Source organism: Epinephelus moara, chromosome 2 (assembly GCF_006386435.1).
Source record: "Epinephelus moara isolate mb chromosome 2, YSFRI_EMoa_1.0, whole genome shotgun sequence".
NCBI lineage: Eukaryota > Metazoa > Chordata > Actinopteri > Perciformes > Serranidae > Epinephelus > Epinephelus moara.
Window position 1 is genome coordinate 34,294,661 of NC_065507.1, and position 25,174 is coordinate 34,319,834.

Below are 25,174 nucleotides of genomic sequence, written 5' to 3' on the forward strand. Positions count from 1 at the left end.
CCTACTAGTCCAGTAAACAGGATGATAAAACGGCTTGAATACTGTGAAGGTATTGTACAGCATAAAAGCAACATCAGATGTATTTTTAGCCAACCTATGAGTGGATTCTTCAGTTTCACAGGATTTTGAAAGTCAGTTATATTCAAGTGAAGTCACATCTTTCACTCAACTGTCTCCCAACATGATGAAACAAAGACGGAGCGGGAATGAGAGGCAGGAATTTCATATTTGTACATTTTTGGCATTTAAACAGACGCTGTTATCTGGAGCAGTTTACAACAAACAACTCACAGCGACAGACAGACAGACTCCCAGATTGGAAAGCGTGGGCACCACAGCGTGGGCATCACAGTAAAACAATGGGTACTTTACTTTTATTTTCTGTTTGACGCAGATGATGGCGTTAACTGAGCTGTTGTTAAATGTTGTTTAATTGTTTTTGAGCAAAAAAGGTCTTTAATAGTAATTGCCAGTCCTCAGAGTGCAATAAATACCCATTATTTCCTTAACCCTAATGTCATTTATGAAGCAGTGACTCCCAGAATAACGAGTCAGACAGACACAAACAAGCAGAGAGAGACATAACACATCTTTTGAATGGAAACTGAAGGATGGTTCAGCCCAACCGTTAACGTCGGTAATCACACATGACGCCCCCACAAGCGCAGAAAGAGCACTGCAGCTGACAGGCCGTCAATCTCCAAATCCCAGCTGAAGTCATCCTGTAAGAGGATCAGATCTTCTATATATACACTCACCACAGGTAGCCTCCCTGAACAGAGAGCTAAGCAGATTACTGATAAATGATACAGTGAACACACAGCTCATCTGTGTTTCAGGGAGTCAGGGAAAACACCTGGAAGGAAACAGTGTAAGAAAATAGAAAATATGGGCCTAGTAACATTCAGGGTCCTTGCGCCTTTTGTAATGCAAGGAATTATCACTATTCATGCAAATGAATTGCATTTTGACGGGCTAATGGTGCTTGATAGCTCATGAAACTTTGCACAGCATCAGAACTGGTGAGAGACGTGATATTTTAAAGGTTTCGTGCTCGGGTGTGACAAAATGACTCATTAGTGCCTCCTACAAAATTTCAACAAATTAGCCCCAGCGGTGCATTTCACCTATGAACGGAAATTGGGCGTCACATTTAACATCCCAACACTTAAGAAAAAAAAAAGAGCAAGACCCTAAACTCAACAGGAAGTCAGCCATTTTGATTTAAGTGTTATTTGCCATTTTCATGGGTGATACTTCAACAAACTCCTCCTAGAGATTTAACTTTATCAACTTAAGTTTGGTCTTTGCCATTCAAAGACCACCAAGATAAAGAATGTTAAAAGCTTGAGTTTTCATCAAACAGTGTGGCCGTGGCAAGGTATCAAATTTCCAGGTTTTGCTACAAAACAGTGCTTTGCAACTTGACTGTGCATGGTCAAATTTGATTTGGTTATCGGCCTGATAATGTCTACATGCCAATTTTTACATATAGCGCCACCTACTGGCAACAGGAAATGACACATTTTATATTGAATGTACTCCTAGCAAGGTGACTAGATTCACCTCAAACTTGTTTTAAAAAGCCTCAAGGTCTTGATGTTGCTTTATTGTAAAGATGGTGAGTTTTCGTTGAACAGCGTTGTAGTGGCGGTGTAGTAAAATTCAATGTTTCAACATGCCACAGGAAGCTGTTGCAACTTGACATGATATAGTCCCATCCAGCCCAATCTGCTTTTAGTCAGTCCGATGACATGTTAGGACACATTAATTAGAATATGCATGGCTGTGTATGAATGGGAATATGAGTGAAAGAATCATTTTCTTTAGCAATGTAAACAGCTTAGAAGGAACATACGTAGTTTCTTTTCTAAATAAGGGCAAAACCTGGAATATTTTTGTGCATGTAAATGTAGACACCATTGTAGAAACACAGGATAACACAAATATTCCCTGATCAGGGGATGTGCGTCATGCCAGGAGAAAGTGGTTCACAGGAATCTTATCATGCCTGTAAAGTACCTGCCTATTCCAACTTAGTCTGAAGATGGTTCCTGTGTCAGTGACCTGGCCAGTAGAACTACTGACGATTCACTGCTGGATGAGGATGCTACGGGGTCTGTTACACTGCCTGACTGTGAACATGTTTGTGTGTGTGACAGGAAACCTTTGAGGTACTGGATGAATAGTTTGTCTTCCTGGAGCCAGTGATGCAGGATGGGATGGGAGCAGGAAGTGAGTCACTAAAAGGATCGTAGCTCACCAGGAAACAGGCCGAGTGCTGCTGGGGTGGCGATCCAGATCCACGGAGGCTGAGCCAAGAGTCGTCAATTGCTGGAGGCCTGACGACAGAAAAGGAACAATATCCGAAAACAGCAACATGCCTGCTTGTGAAAAATGGAGAGATTTGGGATTCTGATTTGACAGAAGAACCACACAAACGACAGAACAACAGAACAAGAGAATGAAAATTTAAATAGTCACAGGAAAGAAAGGTCAGTTAAGTGACGATGGCGTCAGCCTGCCTGAATAAGTCCTGATTTACTAAACTCCACCCGTCTGGTTCTTTAAGTAGCTTAAAATAAGCAGTGTTGCATTCAGAAAACACAGGAAAATGAGTCCTACACAATCCCATTGAAAAATGACTGGGGAACAAAATTAAACAAAAGGGCTTTTACATGGCTTGCTATGATGACAGACACAACAGCTTTTACATCTTTAACTGCTTCAACAGTCAAGAGTGTAAATATAAACCGTATAAGTCTACAGCCATTAAGAGGCTGTTAACACTTGTTACACACCAGAACAGAAAATTGTTTTATGGATAAAAGATGTAAATGTACTACTCAAGGGTGCTGGAAAGGAGGCTCTAACAGACTGTTTAACCTCTGATTCAGGAGGAACAATGTGGATTCTGTCCTTGCCCTGAACAGTGGACCAGCTCTTCACCCTTGCAGGGCTACTGGAGGGATCGTGGGAGTTTCCCCATCCAGTCTACATGTGCTTTGTGGGCTTGGAGAAAGCTTACTACTTACTACCGTGCTGTGGGGGTTACTGAGGGAATACAAGGTACCAGAGTTGTTGCTACGAGCCATACTTTGCTTGTTTAACAAAAGTGAGAGCTGTGTCCACATACTCGGCACAAAGTCAAACACGTTTTCAGTGGGTGCTGGCCTCCGCCAAGGCTCCTTGTCACAGATTCTGTTTGTGATATTCATGGACAGGATCTCAAGGTACAGCCAGCGGGAGGAAAAGGTCCAGTTTGGGGACCTCAGAGTTGCATCTTTGCTTTTAGAAGATGATGGCTCACAGATAGAGTGAGGAGACATGTAGAGGGAGGTTGGAATAGTGTCGTTGCTTCTTTGCAACGAAAGGGGCCAGTTGAGGTGGTTCGGGCATCTGAGTAGGATGCTTTATGGGCGCCTCCCATTAGAGGTTTTCCGGGCCCGTCCAATTAGTAAGAGGCCCCAGGGCAGACCCAGAACACACTGGAGGGATTATATTTCTCATCTGGCCTGGGAATGCCTTCGGATCAGGGTTGGAAATAACTTTTTTTTGTCCACCTGCCACTGTGGCTGATGGATTCCAAAATCTACCAGCCACTCAATAGATTACTATTATTTTTTATTTGGCTGGTGAGAACAGCAAATCAAGCAGCCACTTGCATATTTTACCAGCAACCCTGCTCTAGATCCCCCAGGAGGAACTGGAAAATGTTGCTGGGGGGAGGGGCATCTGGACTACCTTGCTAAGCCTGGTGCCCCCGCAACCTGGCAGTAAATAAATGGATGAGAATGGATAAACAGATTAAAGATAGAAACAACTTCTTAAATTCTGTCTGCAATTAGGGAAAAATGGGATGTTTAGTTTGAGGATGACACCAGAGGAGAGACCATGTCTATCCTTTTTGATTGGCTTTTAAATGGCTTTGTAAATATAAACTGGTCAAAAGAATCAACTCAAGTAATAAAAATACGGAAAATAGAGTTTTAACTGGTTGATCACGTATCAACTTTATTTAAATACTTTAACAACCTCACCTACAGTGTACAGTTAGAAAACTCCACTCCTCCAAAGACAGGATACTGGTCAAATGTACAGAGCAAGAAAAAAATCTTACAAAACAACAAAGCCATAAGGAAAGAACAAATCAACAATAACTTTCACGCTTATTATGGCTGACACTCGGCCTCCTAACAGGCTTGTTCATGGCCTGACAGGAGGGAGCAATAGTGGATCTGTTTTTAGTTTGAATCTTTACACACAAAACCAAATAAAAAAATACCTCTTTCTCCTTTCACTGTATTACAGGCTGCCTATGTCCCACTGAGGTGTGCGGCAATCACATATTCCTGACATATAAAATTATTCTGTTCAAAAAATGTCGAGTGAGGAAGTACATTTACCCAAGTATAAAAAAAAAATAAATTAAAATGATCAACATTTATACACAAGACGGTCAATGACAATCCTGACACCTTTTAGAAACTTTGAAAAGCTCCTTGACAGTGACCCCACGCTTGAAGATTAACAATGAAATCAGGCAAAACAGTAGCAACTCCTTATCCTCAACTGATTCAGATGCTGCACTTGACTTCTGACTTCAACCGTTTATATTAAGGGGTAGAAAATCAAAAAAACAAAGTATGAAGGAAGGTTCTGAAGAAAAGTTCTTAACACTCATCCAAACTGTCAATCCATCCCAAATGTACATTTCCACCAAGAAGTGTGCGCTTCTTTAGCTGCAAGCCCGAGAGAGAAACACCATGTTCAGTCTGTGTGTTGTTGTTTTTTTTTTAACACCGGTCATGTTAAAATGTGACATTTAAACAACATGGGTCTCTTTATTCAGAGCTCAGACTGACAGCAGAGGGAGAACCTGCAAAGATCAATGCAAGATTCATGCATTAATTTAATTTTAGGTCCAAGTCTATTTTATGATTGTCACACTGTCAGCAACGTAGAAAGCCAACAGCTTAAATTGATGCTGTGAGGCTGCAAATTATTCTATTCCACTGACCACTCTCAGAAATCTGCAGTCCTGTCCATTCTTAACACAACACTTAATAAAAACAAAAAAGCTAAAGGCTAGATTGCGAAGTCTCAATCAGTGAATCAAAGTGTGCTCATCTTGTTAATGTGAAAAAATAACTGAGGCTGATTATTTACAGGTTGAACGTTTGATTAAATCATCCTTTCAGCAGAGAAAAAAACGCAAATTTGTTTAATTTTCCCTGCTACTTACTATGGCTGACCATCATCTAGCTAAAATCTGCCACTGGAGAGAGATGCGTTTGTCATCTGTTGACCAGCAAGGTCTCTTTTCCATCTCCTCGCTCTTAAAAGAAAACTTCACCCACAAAATGATAATTTGTAAAACAATTACTCACCACATGATGATTTGAATAAGTGAGAAAAGTTTGTTTTTCTCCATGCCTCCACAGTAAAAGGAGAAACCAAAAAACATTTTTCATCAATTGAAATAAACGGGCTACCTTCAACAACAGTAAAACTATACCAAAACATTTGTTTACAAACTCTCACACAACTCGTACAGTATATTCCAAGTCTCATTTATACAGTTGTATGATCAGTGCTTCCCAAACACATGCAGTTTCGCTGTATGATTTAAAACACTTAACCCTATGAGTAACTCCCTACTCAGCCGTGCATGACTGTTTGTACTGACGTGTTTGAAATCATAATGCTTTAGCAAAGCTGCATGTGCTTGTAAAATACTGAGCATACAATTGCATAAGTGAGACTTGAATTATACTGCATGGACTGTGTAAGAGTTTGTAAATGGATGTTCTGATATAGTCCTGTTGTTGTTACACGTGGTCCCTGTTTACTTCAATTCATCAATAACGGTCTTTGTTTACCGTGGAGACAGAAGAAAAGAAGAAAAACATTTTCTTCATAAATTCAAGGTAACACACGGTGAGTCATTGATAAAGTGGTTATTTTGCAGGTGAAGTATTCTTTTAAAGCTACAGAAGCTGCTTTTCATGAACTGTAGACTCTCAATTTTTACAGAAAGAAGAAACAAAAATGTTCACGACACATGAGCAACAGGACTGCTAAAGGGTAAAACTGAGCAAAAAGGAACAACAGTGGCGTAGTGGTTAGAGAGTACTGAAAGATCACGTCACTTCCTGTACCAGCAAAGTTACCTTGATAGGGTAAGAGCTAAATACCTAAAATGACAGTATTTGAACAGCTAGAGGCTACAGACATTAAAAACTTTAATACAGCCTTTAGAAGACAAACTGACAGTGCAAAGAAGTAGAAAAATAAATACTAAAAAAAAAGCAGAATATAGATTTAAGTTCAGGTATTTGCAGTCTGCAGCAAATGTGACATGGGGAGTCATCATTTTTGACAAAACTTAAAAGTTTGCACAGGGATTAAAGATGTGCAAAAGAAGTGACATCGAGGGTCATTAGTTTCTAAAAGGCCAAAGTGTTGCCTCAGTGCTGTTCATTTAGTCACAAAAACACCACAAATGAAAAATATTTAGTTTGGAAATAACTGAGATCTATCCCATCTTTTTTTATCTGCTGCCAATTTTGATAGCCCCAAAAATATAGACAAGCGCATCAACCAGTTTGAAGGTGAGGAGAACATTTTGGAAATGAAGAGGAGGATGATGAAAAAAGATGTGAAAGCTAAAACGTTCATTCCATATAAATGTGTTTTTGCTGCTGTCTGAATAACTGTTTTCATTAAGCACTGAGATGAAGAGAATACATTTATTTATACATCAATAAGTTTGTTTAAAATAGAGATTTAGAGATTTAACTTTAAACCCTTCCCATAACCCCAGAGTCTTTAATAGAATCTGTATCTGCAACAACACTGTGATAAAGTGTGTGTTTGAGTGAGTGTGTGAAAATATGTCATGTGACGTAAGTTTGTTCACTGAAGTTTTGTCGTCTGAACCAGTCTCACAGGCAGTTGCCTCAGTGCACTTTTCATTCTCCTTTTCACTGATATATTCAGTGTCCAAAAGATGGTAAAACAAACCATTGGCCAACCACATGATGGACTTTAGGGTTCAATGGTGGCGGGAGGGGGTGTCACTGGCAGAAGGGTGAGGCCGTGGGGTCAAAGCCTTTAAAAACGTCCTTCAGCGAGGCGTTGTCCTGCTCTGTGGTTGCCTGGTCAGACTGTACAGGGCTGTTGCCTCCAAAGGGGCTTCCCGTCCCACCGGTCTTGGCCACCTGCTTCACCACACCAAATAAAGAGGACACTGGGAGATTGTGGACACCTGTGGGCCCCTGATCCCCAGCAGCTCCAGGAGCACCCTGACCCCCAGCAGCGGCTGCAGCAGACCCTCCCTGGGCCGTGGAGTTAGGCGAAGGTGCAGGCTTGGGCCGGGGCCTGTTATAGCTGTTGTATCGGTCGGTTCCTTGCTCTCCACTTTTCTCTGGCTCTGGTTGGTCCAGTGCAGATTTCCGAACAAAAAGGGGTTCCTTGGATTTAGGTTTACTTGCTGGGGGGTCACTGGGTTTGGACTCTGTGCTGGCTGAGTTGGGGGAGTTGTTAGCGCCACTGCTCGTACCAGGGCTGCCTGGTTTGTTAGTCCGGGGATCATACAGACTAATGCTGCTCAGCACACTGGCTCCCCCTGGTGCCCCGGCTCCCACACCACGGCCTGCCCCACCTGAGGAGAGCAACCTTGGGTCGTAGGGGGCAATGGTAGGGGGGGACGAGCTAGATGTTGGTGCTGGAGAGGTAGAGGAGACAGGGGGAGGCACAGGGTCTGATGGTTGCTTCAGTGCTGACTTCTGAGGCTGGAGACGGGGGTCTGTGGGTCCTTTACGAGACACACGAGGGTCAACAGGCTTTTCTGCAGGTGGCGGAGGCATGGAGGGAGGTGGACCCAGCAGCGACATAGGGGCAATAGGTGGCGGTAAGAGAGGTGGGGAAGGAGTCTGGGACGGGCTGGAATTGACAGTTTTCAGGATACGAGACAGCAGCTCAAAGTCAGGGAGGGAGGAGGTGGATGAGGAAGGAGCAGGAGGGTCCAAGGAGGGGGGAGGCTGAACAGGAGGAGGCTGTGAGTGAGAGAGCGACGTTTGGAGAGGCTGCTGAGTGCGGGACAGACGTGGGTCTATGGAGGAGACAGGAGGGATTCCTGGTGGGAGTGGAAGGAGGTCCTGCTTGGGGATAGGGAGCGGAAGGAGATCCTCAGGCGACCAGGTGATGGTTTTGGCAAAGGCCGGCATGTGGAGAACAATATCCTTCTTGATGTGGCTGAACTGCTGCAGCTGTGTTCGTGGGTCTCTCAGAGCCATACCCATGAGCGGGTCCAGGGGAACTGGCACCGGCTTGTCCCGTAAAACCCGCTCTGTTTCCTCCTCCTCTGCTGCCGGGGTTGTAAGCGGCGGGGGCTTGTAGACCAGAGGCGTCTCTTGTTTAGGAGCAGGAGGCAAATGGGAGGTGGATCCCGCTGAGACAGCAGCAGCTAGCCGGGCTAACCTGGGGTCTGCAGGCGGTCCAGAGGAGGATATAGTTGGTAAGGAGTGGGTGGAGTCCGAGATTTGGGCCGAATCTGTAGCACGTGCTAGGCGTGGGTCCCGTGCCAAGCGGGGGTCTGCTGGCCGAGCTGGAGCATTGGCGGGAGAGGCCTTCTGAAGGCGAGGATCGCTCGGGGGGCCATCAGATTTTTGAGGAACCTGGGTCTGCTGACGGAGTGTCTTTAAGATGGAGGTGACGCTACCACCACCATCCTCATCCTCACTGGAGTACCAGTTCCCTGAGTCACCTAAGAAAGAAGGACAGACATGTTTAGGTGTTAGCTCTAGAAGTCATAGTTTAAGTGAAACAAAAACCCAATTTGATGTATTTTACACCAAATTAATTAAGCCTCTTTAAAGGCAACATATCTGAGGTTTCTGACGACTGCTGGGAAACTGGGAAAGGAGTCAGAGTAAAACTTTTAAATGGTATCACTTTTACATTGTGGAAACTTCTGATAGTCACAGCAGTGAAACATTTATTATGCTGTTTATTCTATTAACTGCCAAATATGCGCATTATTACTGTGAACTAGGCCAATGAATTACCAAAAGACAACAATGACCATCAAAATGGTATGAAAGTTGGTCTGTAACTACTGACACCAAGGCCAAATCCCATTTCTTATTTTTGCCCCTACCCCTTGTTTTTGCGAACCCTTTTGCCCCACGGAACAGAGTTACAAAGACTAGAGGTTAAAATCTTCCCCTACGCAATGGGAAAACCCTTCAAGACAATGACACGTCATCAGTATCGTCATCTTCATTGATGCCGTTTACAGGAAGAGACATGACTATAAGAATAATCGTATTATCAAAATGACATTTGCCATTTATCTGGAGAAAGAAAAGCATGGATCTTCACGATTGGTTCACAATTAAAGCTTCACCATTTCAATCGATCAAACAAGCCATCATATAAAAAAGAACGCTGCTTCATTACCAGGCCACTATCGGTGCTCTGTAGGAAACCCTTTAGCAACCTGTGCTCCTACCTTGCCAGTCTGCACTGATATTAGAGGAGTAGTAACAAGTACAGCAACTCTGCTGCTGGACTTAAGTTAAATTTGTGCATCATATGCCTTAAAAGGGGGTAATGCCACATAGACATATATGTCAAAACGTGTCTGTCATGCACAAATCAGCAATGACAATGTAATGTTAGCTAGCTATCTAGTTAACTATGGAGACATAGACACACTAACAATTTCTTTTATAATGGTTGTTATACAGAAAAGGACCATAATACATTGAAATGACATAAAACTAAGTTAAACGATGGTCGTAATTTCTAAACCTCTACTAACAAAGTAAATACAGTGGGTTTACTATTATACAGCCATCTTGCTGATAATTTTTCATTACATTTGGTTTAGCATGTGCCTCTGAAAAACCCCTGTTTGGAGGGCCGTGTAGCCCTAACACTTCGACCTACCCCTCTATCCAAACAATAATCGTGACACCGTACCCCTTAAACACCCGTAACCCTTGAGGGGCAAGTAGTGTATTGGGATTGAGCCTGATTGTGTCAACAGAGGTCTATTTTTCTATTTTTAGACAACCTTTCTTGAAGGCTCTCTCTAAATGTACAGTGTTTTAGCCATAAGGAGGGGCTATGAAGAAGGACATTTTCAAGTGAAATGACAAAAAGATTATGCAAAGGAGGACTACAACTCACTATTATAAAGGAATTATTGATTTATACACAAACAGGTGCAGATGTTTTTTCCTCTACCTTCTGTGTCTCTGCTCTTCTCTGCTCCTCCCTCGGCCATCCTACGAGCTCTCTCCTCTTCTTCTTGCTGCTTCTGTTGGATCCTCATGAACAGGACGCGCTGCGCTGGAGGGAGGAAGTCAGGCACAGACATCCCTCCCTGATTGACTGATGCTCCATTAGCAGAGCCTTCTTGGCCACCTGACTGATTCCCAACATTCCCTCCTCTCTCATCCATGCCAGCAAAACCCTGGTAGCTGTCACCTGAGATGGAAAAGCAAGTGTTAAAAAAAAAACCTTGCAACTGTCAACCTAAAGAATACTGTGTATCAATCAACTCACTGATCCAAATCTAAGTTGGTACTTATTCTTTCAGTCTTAAATCATTCAGGTTGATTATTGACAGTCACTCTCACCTTCTTGCACCACTCCCTCCATCTGCATACCATCCTGCTGATTGAAGAAGTTGTTGAAGAAGTTTCCTCCACCTGGAGGCGGACCTGGAGGCATAGCACTTCCATGTGGAGGACCGTCACCAGATACAAATCCTCCCATCATGGGCGGTCCGCCTGGACCCATGTTGGGGTTCATCCCAAGGTTGGGGCCCATGTTCTGCATGTCAGGGGGCATCATGCCTGGGGGAGCAGGGAAGCACGGAGGAGGGGCACCAGGGGCCCCTTGGGTTCCAGGTGCTGCAGGCTGACCCTGGGTGCTGCTGGGAGTTTGGCCCCTGATGGAGGAGGAAGAGTAGGAGTTAGGATTAACAGACTGGAAATCAAAGAGACATTCAGGGAGAAAGGAGGAAGAGTTTCTGTTTTATTCTTTAAGTTTGTTTTCTGATTTCTTACCTGACAGCCAGTTTCTGAGCCAGCTGTCCCGTTGGCTGAACTTTAATCTCAAACAATGAGGGGATCTTCTTCCCTGCGCCACCTCCCCCTCCACCACAAGGAGGTGGAGGGCCCATGTGGGGAGGAGGTACACTGGGATTTGGGGGCCCACCTTGGAAGGGACTTCCGTCAGGGCCATGGACAGGGGGACCAGCACAGGGGTTAGGCCCAGGAATAGGCCCTGGTCCTGGGGGACCTTTGCTAACAATGGGTCCCTGGTTAGGTCCAGGAAGACCCCCAAAGTCACTTGCCACTGGCCCTGTGAAATCCCCAGGCCCTGTGTTGGTGTCTACAGGAACAGGCCGAGGGGGGGTAGGGAGGAGGCCAACTCCAGGAGGAGGTTTAGGGAGAGGGTTGATCCCCTGCTTCTTCAGCTCCTCCACCTCCTTCTCATCCTCAGCTCCAGCCTCTGCATCCTCTGCCAGCATCTAGAAAACATCAACCAATGACTTAATATCTGAAATATTTTCTCAAGGCATTTACAAAATCCAAATAGTTTCTGTTAGTAAACAATTTCGCCCAGCAAGTTGTATAATTTAAAAAAAATTACCTTATTACTTTTAAAATTTTTAGAGAATCTGAACATTCGTCCAAAACTCACAGAAAACATTTTTCAGACCTTTGAAAGACAGAGTTACAGAGTTAACAGCTAGAGCTAAACAGGTAGCTGAGAGAATGGGATCAGTGTTAGAGGACCTTACCTTATTGAGCAGGTCCTGGGTGTCATCACTGAGGGCATCATGGGAGAACATGCATTCGTCGCCGTTGACACAGTTCCCTGTGGTGTGAAACAGCTTACAGGGAAATTCACGTAACATTTGAGTCAAGGAAGAACACTCATAGAGAAAAAAAAAACAAACAGAAAATTGAGAGTGACTCCATTCTCTGAAATTAGTGCAAACCTATCACATTTTCAGTCTCCTGGAATTTGGCTGATGAAACTGTACAAATAGAGTGTCTCTCAGTGTGGTCAGTAGTGAAGGATATCATGCATGTAGGGACAGTGGTCGGCTCGGGCACAAAATCCAGTAATATAGAATTTGCACAGCTCCTTCTTCTTGGGCAGCTCAATGTCATGGCTGAAGTTGCAGTGCTCCCCCTGGTGAGTGGAAAGGGTCATAATGAAACCTGTGTCTCAAGACTGACATGTTTGTGAGAACTGCCTTTAGATAACTTATAGACCAGAAAGAATAAAACAATCAACAAAATGTCAACTATTTTACTTCATGCTTCATTATAGTGTTTTGTTGCTCTCATTAAATGTAGAATGTTGCCTCCAGGTGTTTTATCAGCGTTGTGATCAGCCTACTTGTTACAGTTCACTGGTGCCATGTTTCCAAAGCATTTGAGTTTAACCATGTGTTAGACCACTGGTTCCCTACATTTTTCCTTTAAGGACCCGTTTTCTACCACTGGGTAAACTGAAAACCCTTAGGTGTCATATTTTATGGATATTCCATATAATATTTAATGCATAGCAGTAACAGTACAGAGCAACTGGAAAATGTAAAATTAACAAACAATTTCATTTAGTTTTCTTCAAAATGCTGAGATACAGGTCTATTGTATATTTTTTTAAAGCTTCCTCACACCCCTTAAAATCAAGAAGGCCTTGGACTTGCCCCCCAAGTTGGGATCCAGTGCATTAGACCATGGTGGATCCTGGAGCCATTTGTAGCTGTTTTGATATGCTGACTAAAACTGGGTTGCAAACAACGTTAAAACTAAGCCTTTTTTTTAAGAATCTGTATTTGCATTTGAGGTATCACAACAAATATAAAAAAATGTACGTGTCCAAACTTTAAAGAACAGAATTTTTAACTTGCCCAAAAGATTTTTGTGACGTAACTAACTAAACATTTTCTAAATTGACCATGAATTTCTTTTGAGCATAGGCACTTCAGAAAAGCAACTGAAATGAATAAAGAACATGAACAAAAACTTATTTCCAGAAGATAGACATTGAAAAGCAGCCAGAAAACTTTAAAAAAAAAATAAAATAAAATAAATTTTAAGTGTCAAAATCGAAAAATTTCCTGTTACACAGTCCAAACTGTATCGGCAAACATTTGTGCAATCTCACCCAGGTGCATCTCCCCTCGATGTAGTACTTGCAGATGGCCTTTCCTTTTTTATCCTGGTGCTTCTCATTCTGATTTCTTCTCCCTGGTCCTGGTCCATCGCCTCCTACACCTCCATCCTAAAATACATAGACACAAAAAGACACAAACACAGAAAGAGAAAGATTCAGATCATTTAATTCGTCAAATCTAATAACTACAATAAAAGAATTTGTGCTGGGGACACTGGGGCTCTAGACTGAGGTGAAGCGGCAATTTGCATTAACATACTTTGAATTATTAGCTTTGATTTCAATTACAATATCAGGACACTAAGGGCTGGTCTGATAGCAGAATTACAAAAGCCTTACCCCATTGTCCATGTCCCCGTTGTTGTCCTCATCATTGCCCATGTCGCCTCGTCCTCTCCCTCGGTTTCGACCCCTTCCTCCTCTGATCATACCCCGCCCTCCTTTACCCCTCATTCTCCCGCGGCCACCTCTACCTCCTGGTTTAGAAATTGAGGACAGAGTGAGAGTGAATTTCTGGGCAACATAGATATTTAACACTGTCAGGCACAGAGTAAGCCTGTGCTTGCTCTAAAGGGAGGTGAACTGAATGAACATTTTCTTCAACACACACACACACACACACACACACACACACACACAACCTGAGGTGTAAACTCACCTCTGCCTCTGTCTTTAGACTTCTTGTACTGATTGAGTTCTTTTGAGTAGTCATCGTAGTCATCATCCCCCATGTTGTCATAGTCATCATCTCCATACTGTGAATACAGATTCAAAATGTGTCACTTAATGGGCATCCGTCACTTAAGGCTTTAAAGAACAGAACTTCAATGTCAGCTAACAAAAAGTAATGGATCTTATTTTCCTGAATTATATATTATGTGTATTGCATTGAACAGATGCTATATTCCCTCTGTGCAGCAAACACAAAACATGGACCTTTTCACAGTAGTTATGCTGGAACCTGAGCTATTGTAAACACTTTCTGCTGACTACTATAGCTTCGGAAAAGCATGGGCTCCATTGTGTCTGCGGCATTCGCATGGTTACAGTACTTTTCTTTGGAGACACAAGCAGAAGAGTCACTTCCTGTAACAAAGGTCGGCAGACTTTGTCATGTAAAGCAGAGGGCTTAGTGGAAAAAGAGAACCGTGTGAGTTTTCCTTTTGTATAAAGCAGCATGAAATGATGCATTTGAGTTACTTGACATTGCACATCCTGTAATGAGACGATTGCGCACGTGCACAGCGCAATGCCAATGCCAAAAGGTAATACTTTGGTTTGGTTTGGGAAATGAGAACACAGCAATAGTACTAGGTGATGACGGGATCTTTAACTTTTTTTTATCAGGATAAGTCTAATAGATATTCAGTGTATTATTCCATCACTCTTCCCAAAACTGCCAACAGGCTTGATTTCTACAGTCACTGCAGACGTTCCATGTTTGTCTAACACAGAATTAACTACTTTCTCACAAAAAATGAAGGAAACTGACAGGTCCAAGTGTTTTTTGTTCGATGGAATGTTTCTATATGAAATATATGTAAACAGCTGTGCCGACTGTGACCAAAGCAAATACACAATAGGTGTCATTCTGAATTCAAAACCTCACCTCCATTTCTTCTCCATAGCCGTCTCCATCGTCATTGTCTCCTCCCATCTTTCCTCCTCCACCTCGACCTCCTCTTCCTCTGCTTCCTCCTCTTCCTCTCCTCCCTCCCCTCATTCCTCCACGGCCTCTCTGGTTTTTCATGCGACCTTTGCCCCCTGCAGAGTAAAAGAGACAAATGAAACAACAGCTACTGAGGCTACGGAGGCAGTAACTTATCTGTGGAATTTGAATTGATAAGAAACTTTAGGCAAATAAGTTCCTTTCTGTGTCGACAAATGTGCAAATGAAACTGAATACTGAGTTAACAGCAAGCCAATGGTGAATCTGCTCTGTTTTTGTCACACACTGGGACATTTCCTTAAGGTCAGTTAAAATTTGTAATTTAATGCTAAAATAAATTATTTCACATTTTCATATATGTAGTTTTGGTAAAGACAAAGGACCTTTCTTCAACATCTGGCCTTAGATACAATCTGCAATCTGGTGTATCCCAGTTTGGATACTTCATCCACTGTCTTCAGACTTAGTGAGAAATGGTTCAACAGCTTTGACCCGTCTGCCACAGGCTCACCTCGTCCGCCGCGGCTGCCTCCTCCCTCCTTGGCCTTGCGGTACTGGTTGAGCTCCTTGGTGAAGTCATCATAGTCTTCATCTCCCATGTCCTCCTCTTCTTCTCCCTCAAAGTTGTCATCTTCAAAGTCATCGTAGCCACCATAGCTCTGCTTGTCCATCTTCATGTAGCCGCCCTTCTTTGAGCTGCCGTAACCCCCATGAGACTAGAGACGATTAAACACATTAGGTGATTTTACTTTACAAAAAAGGTAAAAACGGTGATATTTCATCTAAGGACAGCTTAAAGGTTGGAGGTGATTTATTTTTCCAAAGAAGAAGTTCGCATTTCTTTGCAAAATATTTTAAAGTAATTAATAATTTTTTTTATCTAATTGAAAATCAGGCATATCATTTAATAAGTAGAGACATTGGTTTAAATCAATTTAGTGAAGGAATGAATCCTATTCCAGATATCTGTCAGCAGATCTCATTTCCAAAACAGATGCATAAATGTTCCATGTTAAGTTTTGCATCTAGGACCGTTTGGTGAGTTATCTTTGGAAATTGCAATTAACCTTGTCAAAAATCCTTTTCCATATCTAAAGACACAGGCAGGTTTTCAAATAATTTGTTGTACTTATAAGTCTCTATACATTGTCAGCAGCATATCTGCCTTTTAAAGAAACCTGTTTAGTCTGGGTTAATCATTTTAGGCAATATAGATTCAAGTCTTTTTGTGATAATCTTGTAATTGTGGTCAAGGAGGGTTATGGGTCTTCATGAGACACCATTCATGGGGTCCTTGCCATTTTTGTGTAATACACTGATATTTGTAAGATTCATTGTTTGAGGGTGTATTCTATTGTGATAAAATTGGTTAATCACTTGACATAAAAACAGGACGAAGATCAGTCCAGAATTTTTCATAAATTTCGGCCGAAAAATACATCTTGCCCTTGCCACCAAAATCTAATCAGTTCATCCTTGAGTCCAAGTGGACAACTGTGCCAAATTTGAGGAAATTCCCTCAAGGCATTCTTAAAATACTGTGTTCATGGAAATGGGACATCGCACAACCCGAAAAAATGATGCCTTGGGCCACAACTGTCACCAGCGTGGAAACATAAAAACTGATCAGGATTATAACACAAGGTTGAGGGAGGTTAGATCTTTAGACTTACTGCAGGGGGGTACTGTGGACTGTACTCTCTGTACTTCCTCTTCTCACTGGGACTGTAGTCAGAGTCATCACTGAAGTCCGAGTGGTCATCATCAGAGGATGCATGACGCTGAGAGAGCGAAACATTGAGATATTCAAACAGAAGGTGGCAGACATAAATAGATGACAATATTTTTGATAAATACAGAAGTGTGCAAATAACTGGGTGGGACTGGGTGGTTTCAGTTTTATAGTTGTCTCACTTTGTGTTTAGATTTGCGTTTTTTCTTGGACCTCCTCTTCTCCCTCTCCCGCTCCCTCTCTTTCTTCCTCTTCCTCTTGCGTCGGTGGGATCTCTCATCATCTGAGTCGCTGCTGGCGTGGCGCTCCCTACTTCGCCGAGGCCTCTCCCCGGCCGCTTCCCCTCCTGCCTCACCTCCTCCGCCCGCTTCATCACCGCCATCTCCACCTCCTCCTCCACCTGCTGCAGACGTACCTCCACCAATCTCCTCTTCCTCCACATCCCCCCCATCATCTTCCAGCTCGCCCTCCTCCAGCTCTCCATCCTCTGGCCTGTATGTGTAAAGAACACACATCGAGGAGGTTACATACCTAACTTTGTCATGGACTGTGGCTCAGTCTTCCAGCCACATCTTAAATTTTGGGACATGAATTAAAAAATGATAAATATTTTATAAAATCACGGGGGGGAAAAAAGGAAAAACACAAGACCAAACATTTAATGGTTTGTTTCAAAGGTAGTGGATGAAACGAGTGCAGAGGTTAGTTCAGGTTGACATTGGGTCTATAGTTTAAGGATTCATAACTTACCCAGCACCCCTGCATTATTTCCACTTTTGTAAAATCAAATTGGACCCTGAGGCATAATTTGGGCTATATATTAAACTTCTCACAACAAGATCTGTGTAATATCTTGATTAACTGGGTCATGATTTCTGGAAGGAGACATTGCTGTTGAGATTTTCAAATGTATTTCTTTGGCACTTGAAGCACCATAAGCCGAGTGACATCAAGTTCCATTATACTGAAGAGAAGGCAGACATCTCTACGGCTGATATCTCCAACAATCACCAAGTCCCACCAAAACAATCTAGACGGATAAATAGCACTATGAGTAACAGGAAAAATATGTACTTCTGATTTTTGGGTGGACACTCCCTTGAAGGGCAATCTGTGGAAGATTTCATCTACTAAACAGCACTACAGGGCTGTGTATTTTGTATCTAAAGAGAAGACCTGACACACACTTTGACCTGCGATTGGTAATTTATATCAGGGGGGCATATTATCCAAGACTGTGGTTTTTTTTAGCAACTGTGACTCTGAAAGGTGTATTTAGACAGCAGCTCTAGTTCTCACAGATGTTTGCCTTTTTAAACTGCTAGTAAATCATTTTGCCACAAAAAACACTATATGAATCCACTTCAAAATGTATTCATAAAAATACCTAGAGAATGAGGGACTCACCTAAAACTGACCGCTCAAGACATAAACCAGATGAAGACTGTACCACTTTCTGCATATACTGAATGTACAGTATATTATAGTACAAACTGTGCAAAGACATCCAGTCCAACATAAGGAACAATAACAGAAAATGCACTGGATTGTGATTATAATAGATAGTAACAGTTTGACCTACTGTGCACACCTGATTATCAATGTCGTCAGCCAAACAAGCTGCCACGCGATAATAAGTCAATGTGAGGTTAACGGCACAAAAAGATGCACACATGCCGCTGCCTCATGTGCGTTAAATGCATAGAAAACAGTTTGACACCTTTCTAACTGAATTAAACCACATCATATGAAAGACATGGATTTAAAAAAAATTGCGGCACAAGCCATTACATCAGGTCTTACGAGTCATATGTAATTTCAGATTTGAATACTGTGAACAGTGAATCATCATGCAAAAGGTCAAACCCCACCATAATGTCAAGGCTGAGGGGACTACTATAATAATTAAGCAACAGACAAAGAATTACTAACGTGCTGTTACGGTGGTTAACTGCCTGTGCAGGACCCTCACATGAGGCAATGTGAGCAAAACCATGAGATCCTAATTGACATGGATCACATGCAGGCCTGTTCCTGCAGCGACTGATGGCTGTGGGTGAGTTAGGGTGGAAGAGAGGGCGTTGTTTTAGCAAGCTCAACAGCAATTAAAGATGTAGGTAACATATCCAGTTTGGGAAAATCTTTTAAGTAGCAATACTTATGCAAAACATAAATATTAGCATGCACTGTGTTTTCTCTCCCTACCAGCCACCATCTTCTAAAAAAAGGGGGCCAGCTATCTAAGCATTACCACACTTATTCTTAACATTGTCAGACTGGTCATAGCTTTGTCTGCCAGTTTCACTAGCAAAGATGTAATATGAAATATGGCACAGGCTAGGTTGCGATTAAATTTAATAACAAGAGACAAAGTTTTTTACATTCTCTATTTGAAAAATTAGGCCCTGACTATCACACAAAAGCCCACACCCAGAGCAGGCTGACAAGTGCTGTATGCAGCAGGCTGTGAGTAAGGCCTGAGGCCTGAGGCCTGAGTGATGTGAACAGGATTCACTGTCATTAATACTGCCTGGTTCTGTTCTACAAGGAGCACACAGTGTGCTAAGACACAGCAGGTGGTATAGTTGACGTGCTTTGAGGCAAAATGTCAGCTACACTGTATGTGTACACTGCACCACATCCTCAGCATGTCAGCTGTCTGAGGAGAGCACAACAAACAGCCTTAATAATCTGGACTTCAGCTCTTCCTCACCAACAAAATGTTCATCTGCCGAGCAACACAGCCATGACTATACAGCCTTAGAGAAACTTGTCTCCAGCTACTCATTACTTAATGTTCTTGGACAAAATGAAAACAAATTCTAAGTAAACATGACAATCATCATATCTGAACACTGTAGGGATGTCCTCATAGAGGTTCTAATTTAAGACAATCTATTATGAGTTGGAGACTAAAAGTACTGGGGTCCTGTTCCGAGAGGTAAGTCTACTACGCTATCTAGTTAACTCTGACCCAAAAACATCTTCCTCTAGATCTGAGGGAGTGGCAGGTTAAATGCAGCAAAGTTATCCAAATAATTTGGTAAACCTGTATTTTTTTAGAGCAGGTATACCTAAGAGTTGCTTCACGCAAAGCATCTTGTTATCTGCTGTTTGTAATACAACACAATCTATGGCGACAAAAACTGTCTTTTCATTTAGGCTTATTTGATTTTGCTCTGGAACAAAACCCAAAATGAAACCCAAAACTCGCTAGGCTCTCCCTGAAAATAGTTTTCCAGCTACTTTTACCATATTCCATCTGTCTTTTAATACAAAATTACTCCACAAATATGAATATATACAGATTGTGCAGCGTTTTCAGTCAATATTGGGTCAATACAAAAGCTGTGTCAGATTGTGCATTTTTCCTCCAAATAATTAAGAGGTCCAGTGTGTAGGATTTTGGATGATATATTGACAGAAATGTAACATTATGTTTCCTTTAGTGTATAATCCCCTTAAAATAAGAATCCTTGCGTTTTTGTTACATTAGAATGAGCCATTTATATCTGCATAGCAAACAGATCCTCGTCTACAGAGTTTGCCATATTGCACCACCACGTTTCTATAGTAGCCCAGAATGGACAAATCAAACACTGACTCTTGATAGGGCTGTTTGCATTTTCCCATGGGCCACCGTAGTATACAGCAACAGATTTTTCTTTTTAAACATGTAACTGCTTTATTCAGCATTGCTACAGTTTCAAACACAAAATTTGTTTGCCTTGGAGAGGAAGAGACCTCTGCTGATAATTCGGCTCCTCCTGAACATCAAAATCTTAAGTAATCAGAGAATAAAGGTGAGCACACATTAGCAGGTGCTGGACAAGCCCTATGTCTGCGACAAGCCAATAACCGTCAGAGAAACACTGATTTGTTTCGTGAAACTGTTTAATCCAGTGTTTTACTGGTTTTAATCACTGGGTCTATTTGTTTTGGAGAGAAAGAGACCTCTGCAGATAATTCGGCTCATGGTAAAAACCTCCCGAACAATGAACACTAAAGGAATTCTTACTGGGAGAAGTTTCAGCTGGTTGCATTCTGCAATCCTCAGCGCTAGATGTCACTAAATCCCCCTAAATCTTACACACTGCTCCTTTCACTGAAACAAATAAATTCAAGTAATATAATTTTGAATCTTCAAACCGTTTGTACGTATCTATGGCCTCAAACATTTTTCTAAACTCAAAGGTTTTTCTTGTCCTACATCAGCTACCAGCTTTTAATATAACCACCACAAACTCAGGAGCCTCATCTAAACAACCAAGTCACTTCTCTACCTCACTACTGGCATGTGCTATGAAGTTGGCTTGTTAAGTGAAACCTGTCAGAGTCAGGAACACAGACCCATCACAAGGAAAACTCCTCTGACACAATGGGGGTTTCTCTATAATAGCACAGGGATTTCGCTGTATTATGGAAACAGGTTTTTATGAATGGGGAGTGGCTGGGATTTACCACAGGCCCAAGCCGATGGCCTCTCTGGCCTGTCCAGATACTCAACACACATCACCTGCTGCCAACAATGTTCCAGTTTGAGGAAAAACTTACAATGCAAACAAACACCATCCAGACTTGTCTATGCCCGCCAAGAAATTAACAGGTCAGTGTAAATGTGTTAGTTAATATAAGTCTACCAACAAAAACTAAACAGACCTGCAAGAGGAAAATCTGTTATCTATTTATTGATTTAACCCCACACAACTATCAATGTACAGCTGAGTGTAATTGAATCCAGGTCTGTGCAGTATGTCATCCATGTAAACTATGCCAAACAAGTTTCCATTTATATCCATTCACACTACACCAAACTGATGACAACATCTCTGAACATGCCCTACTAGCAGACAACTGTGAGAAGTTCTGAAAGTTCAACAGAGCACATGATTAATCTTGTCTATTAAGGATGATTGAATTAAAGGATTTACCATGCATTATGGTACATTATTAGCTCAGTGAATGAGTCCATAACTTAACTAATTATGTAAGCAAAGGGCCATAATTAAAATGGGGAATACTTACTGTGTCAGGGTTTCTTCACATTTTGCACTCAAAACCATTGAAAAAGGTTTTTCCCTAATCTTTTAGGGACACTAGTGGGGTCTGTGGGACTTGGAAATAAAATGGGGCCAGCTGAGAAACACAAAGCACATTTGCCAACTGGGGACTGTGGAAAAAGTGAAGTTTGTGTTTGACTTGAAACACTTCTGGGATGCTTTGCAGACGTTTTACACATTGTTTTGGGGACTTTTGTGGATGTCTGGGACGAGTCAGTGTGGGCACGACTGTGAATAAAAGTGATATGTTAAGACAAATATCTTTGACACAGGTCAGCACAAACGCGTTTAAGAGCTATCGTTAGCAACAAAACTGATAACATAAGTCGATAACGTTACCTTTCAAAATCAATATTTTGAGGATAGCCAACTTTTAAAACTTGAGGGGAATAAATCCCAATCATCCAAGAGTGACCTGGAGCTGAAATAAGCTTTCTTAAGATAATTATTTAGGTAAAAAGACGACGACTCGAGTAGTACTTTAAGTGCGTAACGTTAGAGCTAAATGAGCGACAAGTTGCTTTCAATTTGCAACACGTTTACTCCGACTGAGCGAATAGATGTGAACGAATTACTAAATAGTTAAATAGCCCATACTGATCGATTAACAATGATCATGCTGGTCCGACAATATTGGCTAACGCTGAATTTAATTTAACGATGTAACCATTTCAAACGTCAATGTGAATTTACCATTAGCAAAAACATTAGCCATTAGCTTACCCGCGCTCTCATGTCAATTGTATTCGTTGGTAACATTAGCCTACAAGCTAATGTTGCTAAGTTAGCCCGACGAAAACAGGCCCATCGTTAGCAGAAGACAGTCGTTTGGATTATTTTTTGCACCTGCGGCATTAGTTATTGTCACTACACAGCCAATTATTTGAATTAACGTCGCGTTAAATTAGTTCAGTACAATGGGTAAGGAGTTAACCGTTGCTTTTTACTCGTTGCATTGGCTACAATGGCGGTGAATTATGATTAATCAGCTGTTTCGACCTCGTCTTTTTTTCTTCAGACAAGTTGGCTTGAGTCGATTGATCGTTGATTGTGGTAACGTTAATAAAACACGGGAATTAAGGTTATCCCAGGTGCTATTTGGCCTCCCAGTTGGCGGTGTCGTGTCAACATGGCGTTCTTTACCTCTGCACTCGTTTTCCAGAAAAGGCGAGTTTAATCCCTCTGACAGAAAAAGAAAAAGAAACCCCGGGCTTTTTGTGTAAAAGCACAGGACAAATAAAATAATTTCATTTAAATATGATTGTAGAATTACTCGACCTTTCGTCAGTCAGGAGACTGTTGTGTTCGTGGTTGGTAGTTGGGGAGTTTGGATGGACAGTCATGCTTTCCACAGCCATTTCCTCTAGCTACATTGAGGTGCAAAAAAATTAGAACTCGACACTGGAAACTACTGGCTTATGCGTCACTTCACTAGGATCTACTTGATTTTGATTTTAGGAAGAGTTTCAGTTCATAGTAGGCAATTCTCCACTACAGTTGTAAGAGAAATATGATGAAATTGAGTCCTGACGCTCTCCGTCCTACAGTAGCGATGTGAAATGACGACTGATGAACTTAAAATGGCCGACCGTCTCCTCCTAAGAGAAAGGGGGTGGGTTTCTCCGAGGATGACATCACGACGAATGACGTTCTTGTACGCTTCTCACGGAAATTACCGAATGGGGATGAAAGGGTAAAATGAGCCCCCGAGTTTGACTCGCAAGTGCACTTGCAGCGCAAATAGTGATTACAGAATATTTAAACTACTACAGTTTACTTTATGTTACTCAAGCGGAAGTACAATTAGATAAATGTACTTAAACATTTAAAAGCTAAGGTTCTCAGTGTCAAAAAAAAGGTCCCCTGTGACTCTACTATTATATGTCATGAAGTTATCGTTACTAGTGCATTAATGGGCGGGTCCATCTCATGAATGTGTAAAAAGGACCCGTAATAAAATTTCCAAAACCATTCACAACCTATAACAGGAACAGAACAGTCAGTGTTGGGGAAGCTACTAAAGTATAAATCTGCAAGCTATCAATTACTTCATACGGGAATAAGTTGGGATACATCTAGTTTGGTTTACTAAAGCTATTCAGAAAAAATATTTAAAAACAACTTGGTTAAAAATATATCGAATTCACAATGCTTATGTGATACTAAATTATATCAAAACAATAGCCTACAAAAAAGTCACATGTCAAAAAACATGCCACTCTATTGTAATTATTGCAGAAACTGCCCACTTGTTCACAGGTCATATAGCCTATATAAACCAAAAAATAAAATACCCCAACTATTCATGGGAAAGTGCAAGGACTGTGAGCTTTGGTTCTGTATATGATGTGCATTAGTCAGACGCCTGCCTTTCAGAAACCAAGTGCAGGTCTCTGAACATTTGTTAATAAATATCAGTTATCACCAATTGACATCTAATGTTTTCAAGTTTAGTTTTACAAATTCTGCCTGCTGAATACATTTTTTAGGCATCCCATCACAGTGTTCAGAATGAAAGAAAAATAGGGTGGGGCTTTCAAAGGGGGTTCAATTACAATAGAGAATCAATGGTAAAATAAGAATTACAAATTCAATTCAACTTCAACAATATCATAAATCACAATTTGCCTCAGAGGGCTTTAGAGCATACAACTTCTCTCTGTCCTTTTGACCCTCACAGCGGATAAGGAAAACCCCCCCAAAAAAACCTTTAACGGGGAAAAAAAATGGTAGAAACAAAAATCATTCCTTTCTTTTATGGCCTAAAATTGTTTTTAGTTTCAGAAGTTAACAAAAGAATGGCAAATAAATAAATATTTTAACTACTTTAATCACCATACAGTTGAACAGGAAGAAAACACAATTGGATTTATATATAGGAATATGAAGAAATTGATTTTGGGTGGGGGGGGGTATTATGTTAAATATTATTATATTGTTAAATAGGTGTGCAATTTGACCAGGGATGTGATCTAAAAGGGTTAAAAAAAAAGGCATTTTTCATTTAATCTCTTCTTTAAACAGCGTGTCCATCTGTGGTCTTTTCAGTGTTTTTCAGATGGAAACTCCCACTTAGTCCTGCAGAAGACTATGTCATGTCACTGTTTTGGCAAGGCCCAGGTGCTTGCTTGTGCCTACGGAGTGCAGTCAGCAGGATGCTGATTTCAGTTCACTTAATAGCTGCCTGTGTCATTAATGACGAAGATTTTCTGAAAGTTAGATAGAACCTTCAAGTATATTTTCATACTAATACTTTTTGTCTTATTACTTAAGGAACACCTCTAATTCAGGACTTTAACATGTAGCAAAGTATTTCTATACTGTGATATTGCTTCTTTTATTCAGGGACTTCTTCAACCACTGAGTGGCACTATATTTCTATACAAGACGACACAGCAAAATATTTGTACTCAACCAGAGGTCTCATCTCAGAATTACTAAATGTATAAACAAATATAAACAACTCAGACTACTAAATCTGACGTTGAAGTTTTTATC

The 25,174-nt window shown here is 41.5% G+C and overlaps 1 protein-coding gene across 1 annotated transcript; it reads right to left on the minus strand.

Annotated features, from left to right (window-relative positions):
• Positions 1-3,987: 3,987 nt before the first annotated feature.
• On the minus strand, positions 3,988-23,261 carry zc3h4 (zinc finger CCCH-type containing 4). Its single transcript, XM_050061943.1, has 14 exons — positions 22,955-23,261; positions 16,799-17,108; positions 16,558-16,665; positions 15,396-15,600; positions 14,825-14,979; positions 13,874-13,970; positions 13,555-13,691; positions 13,207-13,323; positions 12,111-12,222; positions 11,825-11,934; positions 11,085-11,551; positions 10,653-10,966; positions 10,258-10,500; positions 3,988-8,770 (listed from the first exon to the last, which is right to left on the minus strand). Exons 1-14 carry the CDS (start codon positions 23,032-23,034, stop codon positions 7,080-7,082), a joined length of 4,146 nt encoding a protein of 1,381 aa, XP_049917900.1. The 5' UTR covers positions 23,035-23,261; the 3' UTR covers positions 3,988-7,079.
• Between the last annotated feature and the right edge of the window lie 1,913 nt (positions 23,262-25,174).

What these genes read in the sequence shown, in the direction of transcription:
- zc3h4 (XM_050061943.1), bottom strand. Translation starts at nt 23,034, where the DNA reads ATGGCTGTGGAAAGCATGACTGTCCATCCAAACTCCCCAACTACCAAC. An exon ending in TCGAGGGGAGATGCACCTGG is followed by an intron (nt 12,223 to 13,206) that starts GTGAGATTGCAC and finishes TCCACTCACCAG; the next exon opens with GGGGAGCACTGCAACTTCAG. An exon ending in CCCAGGACCTGCTCAATAAG is followed by an intron (nt 11,552 to 11,824) that starts GTAAGGTCCTCT and finishes GATGTTTTCTAG; the next exon opens with ATGCTGGCAGAGGATGCAGA.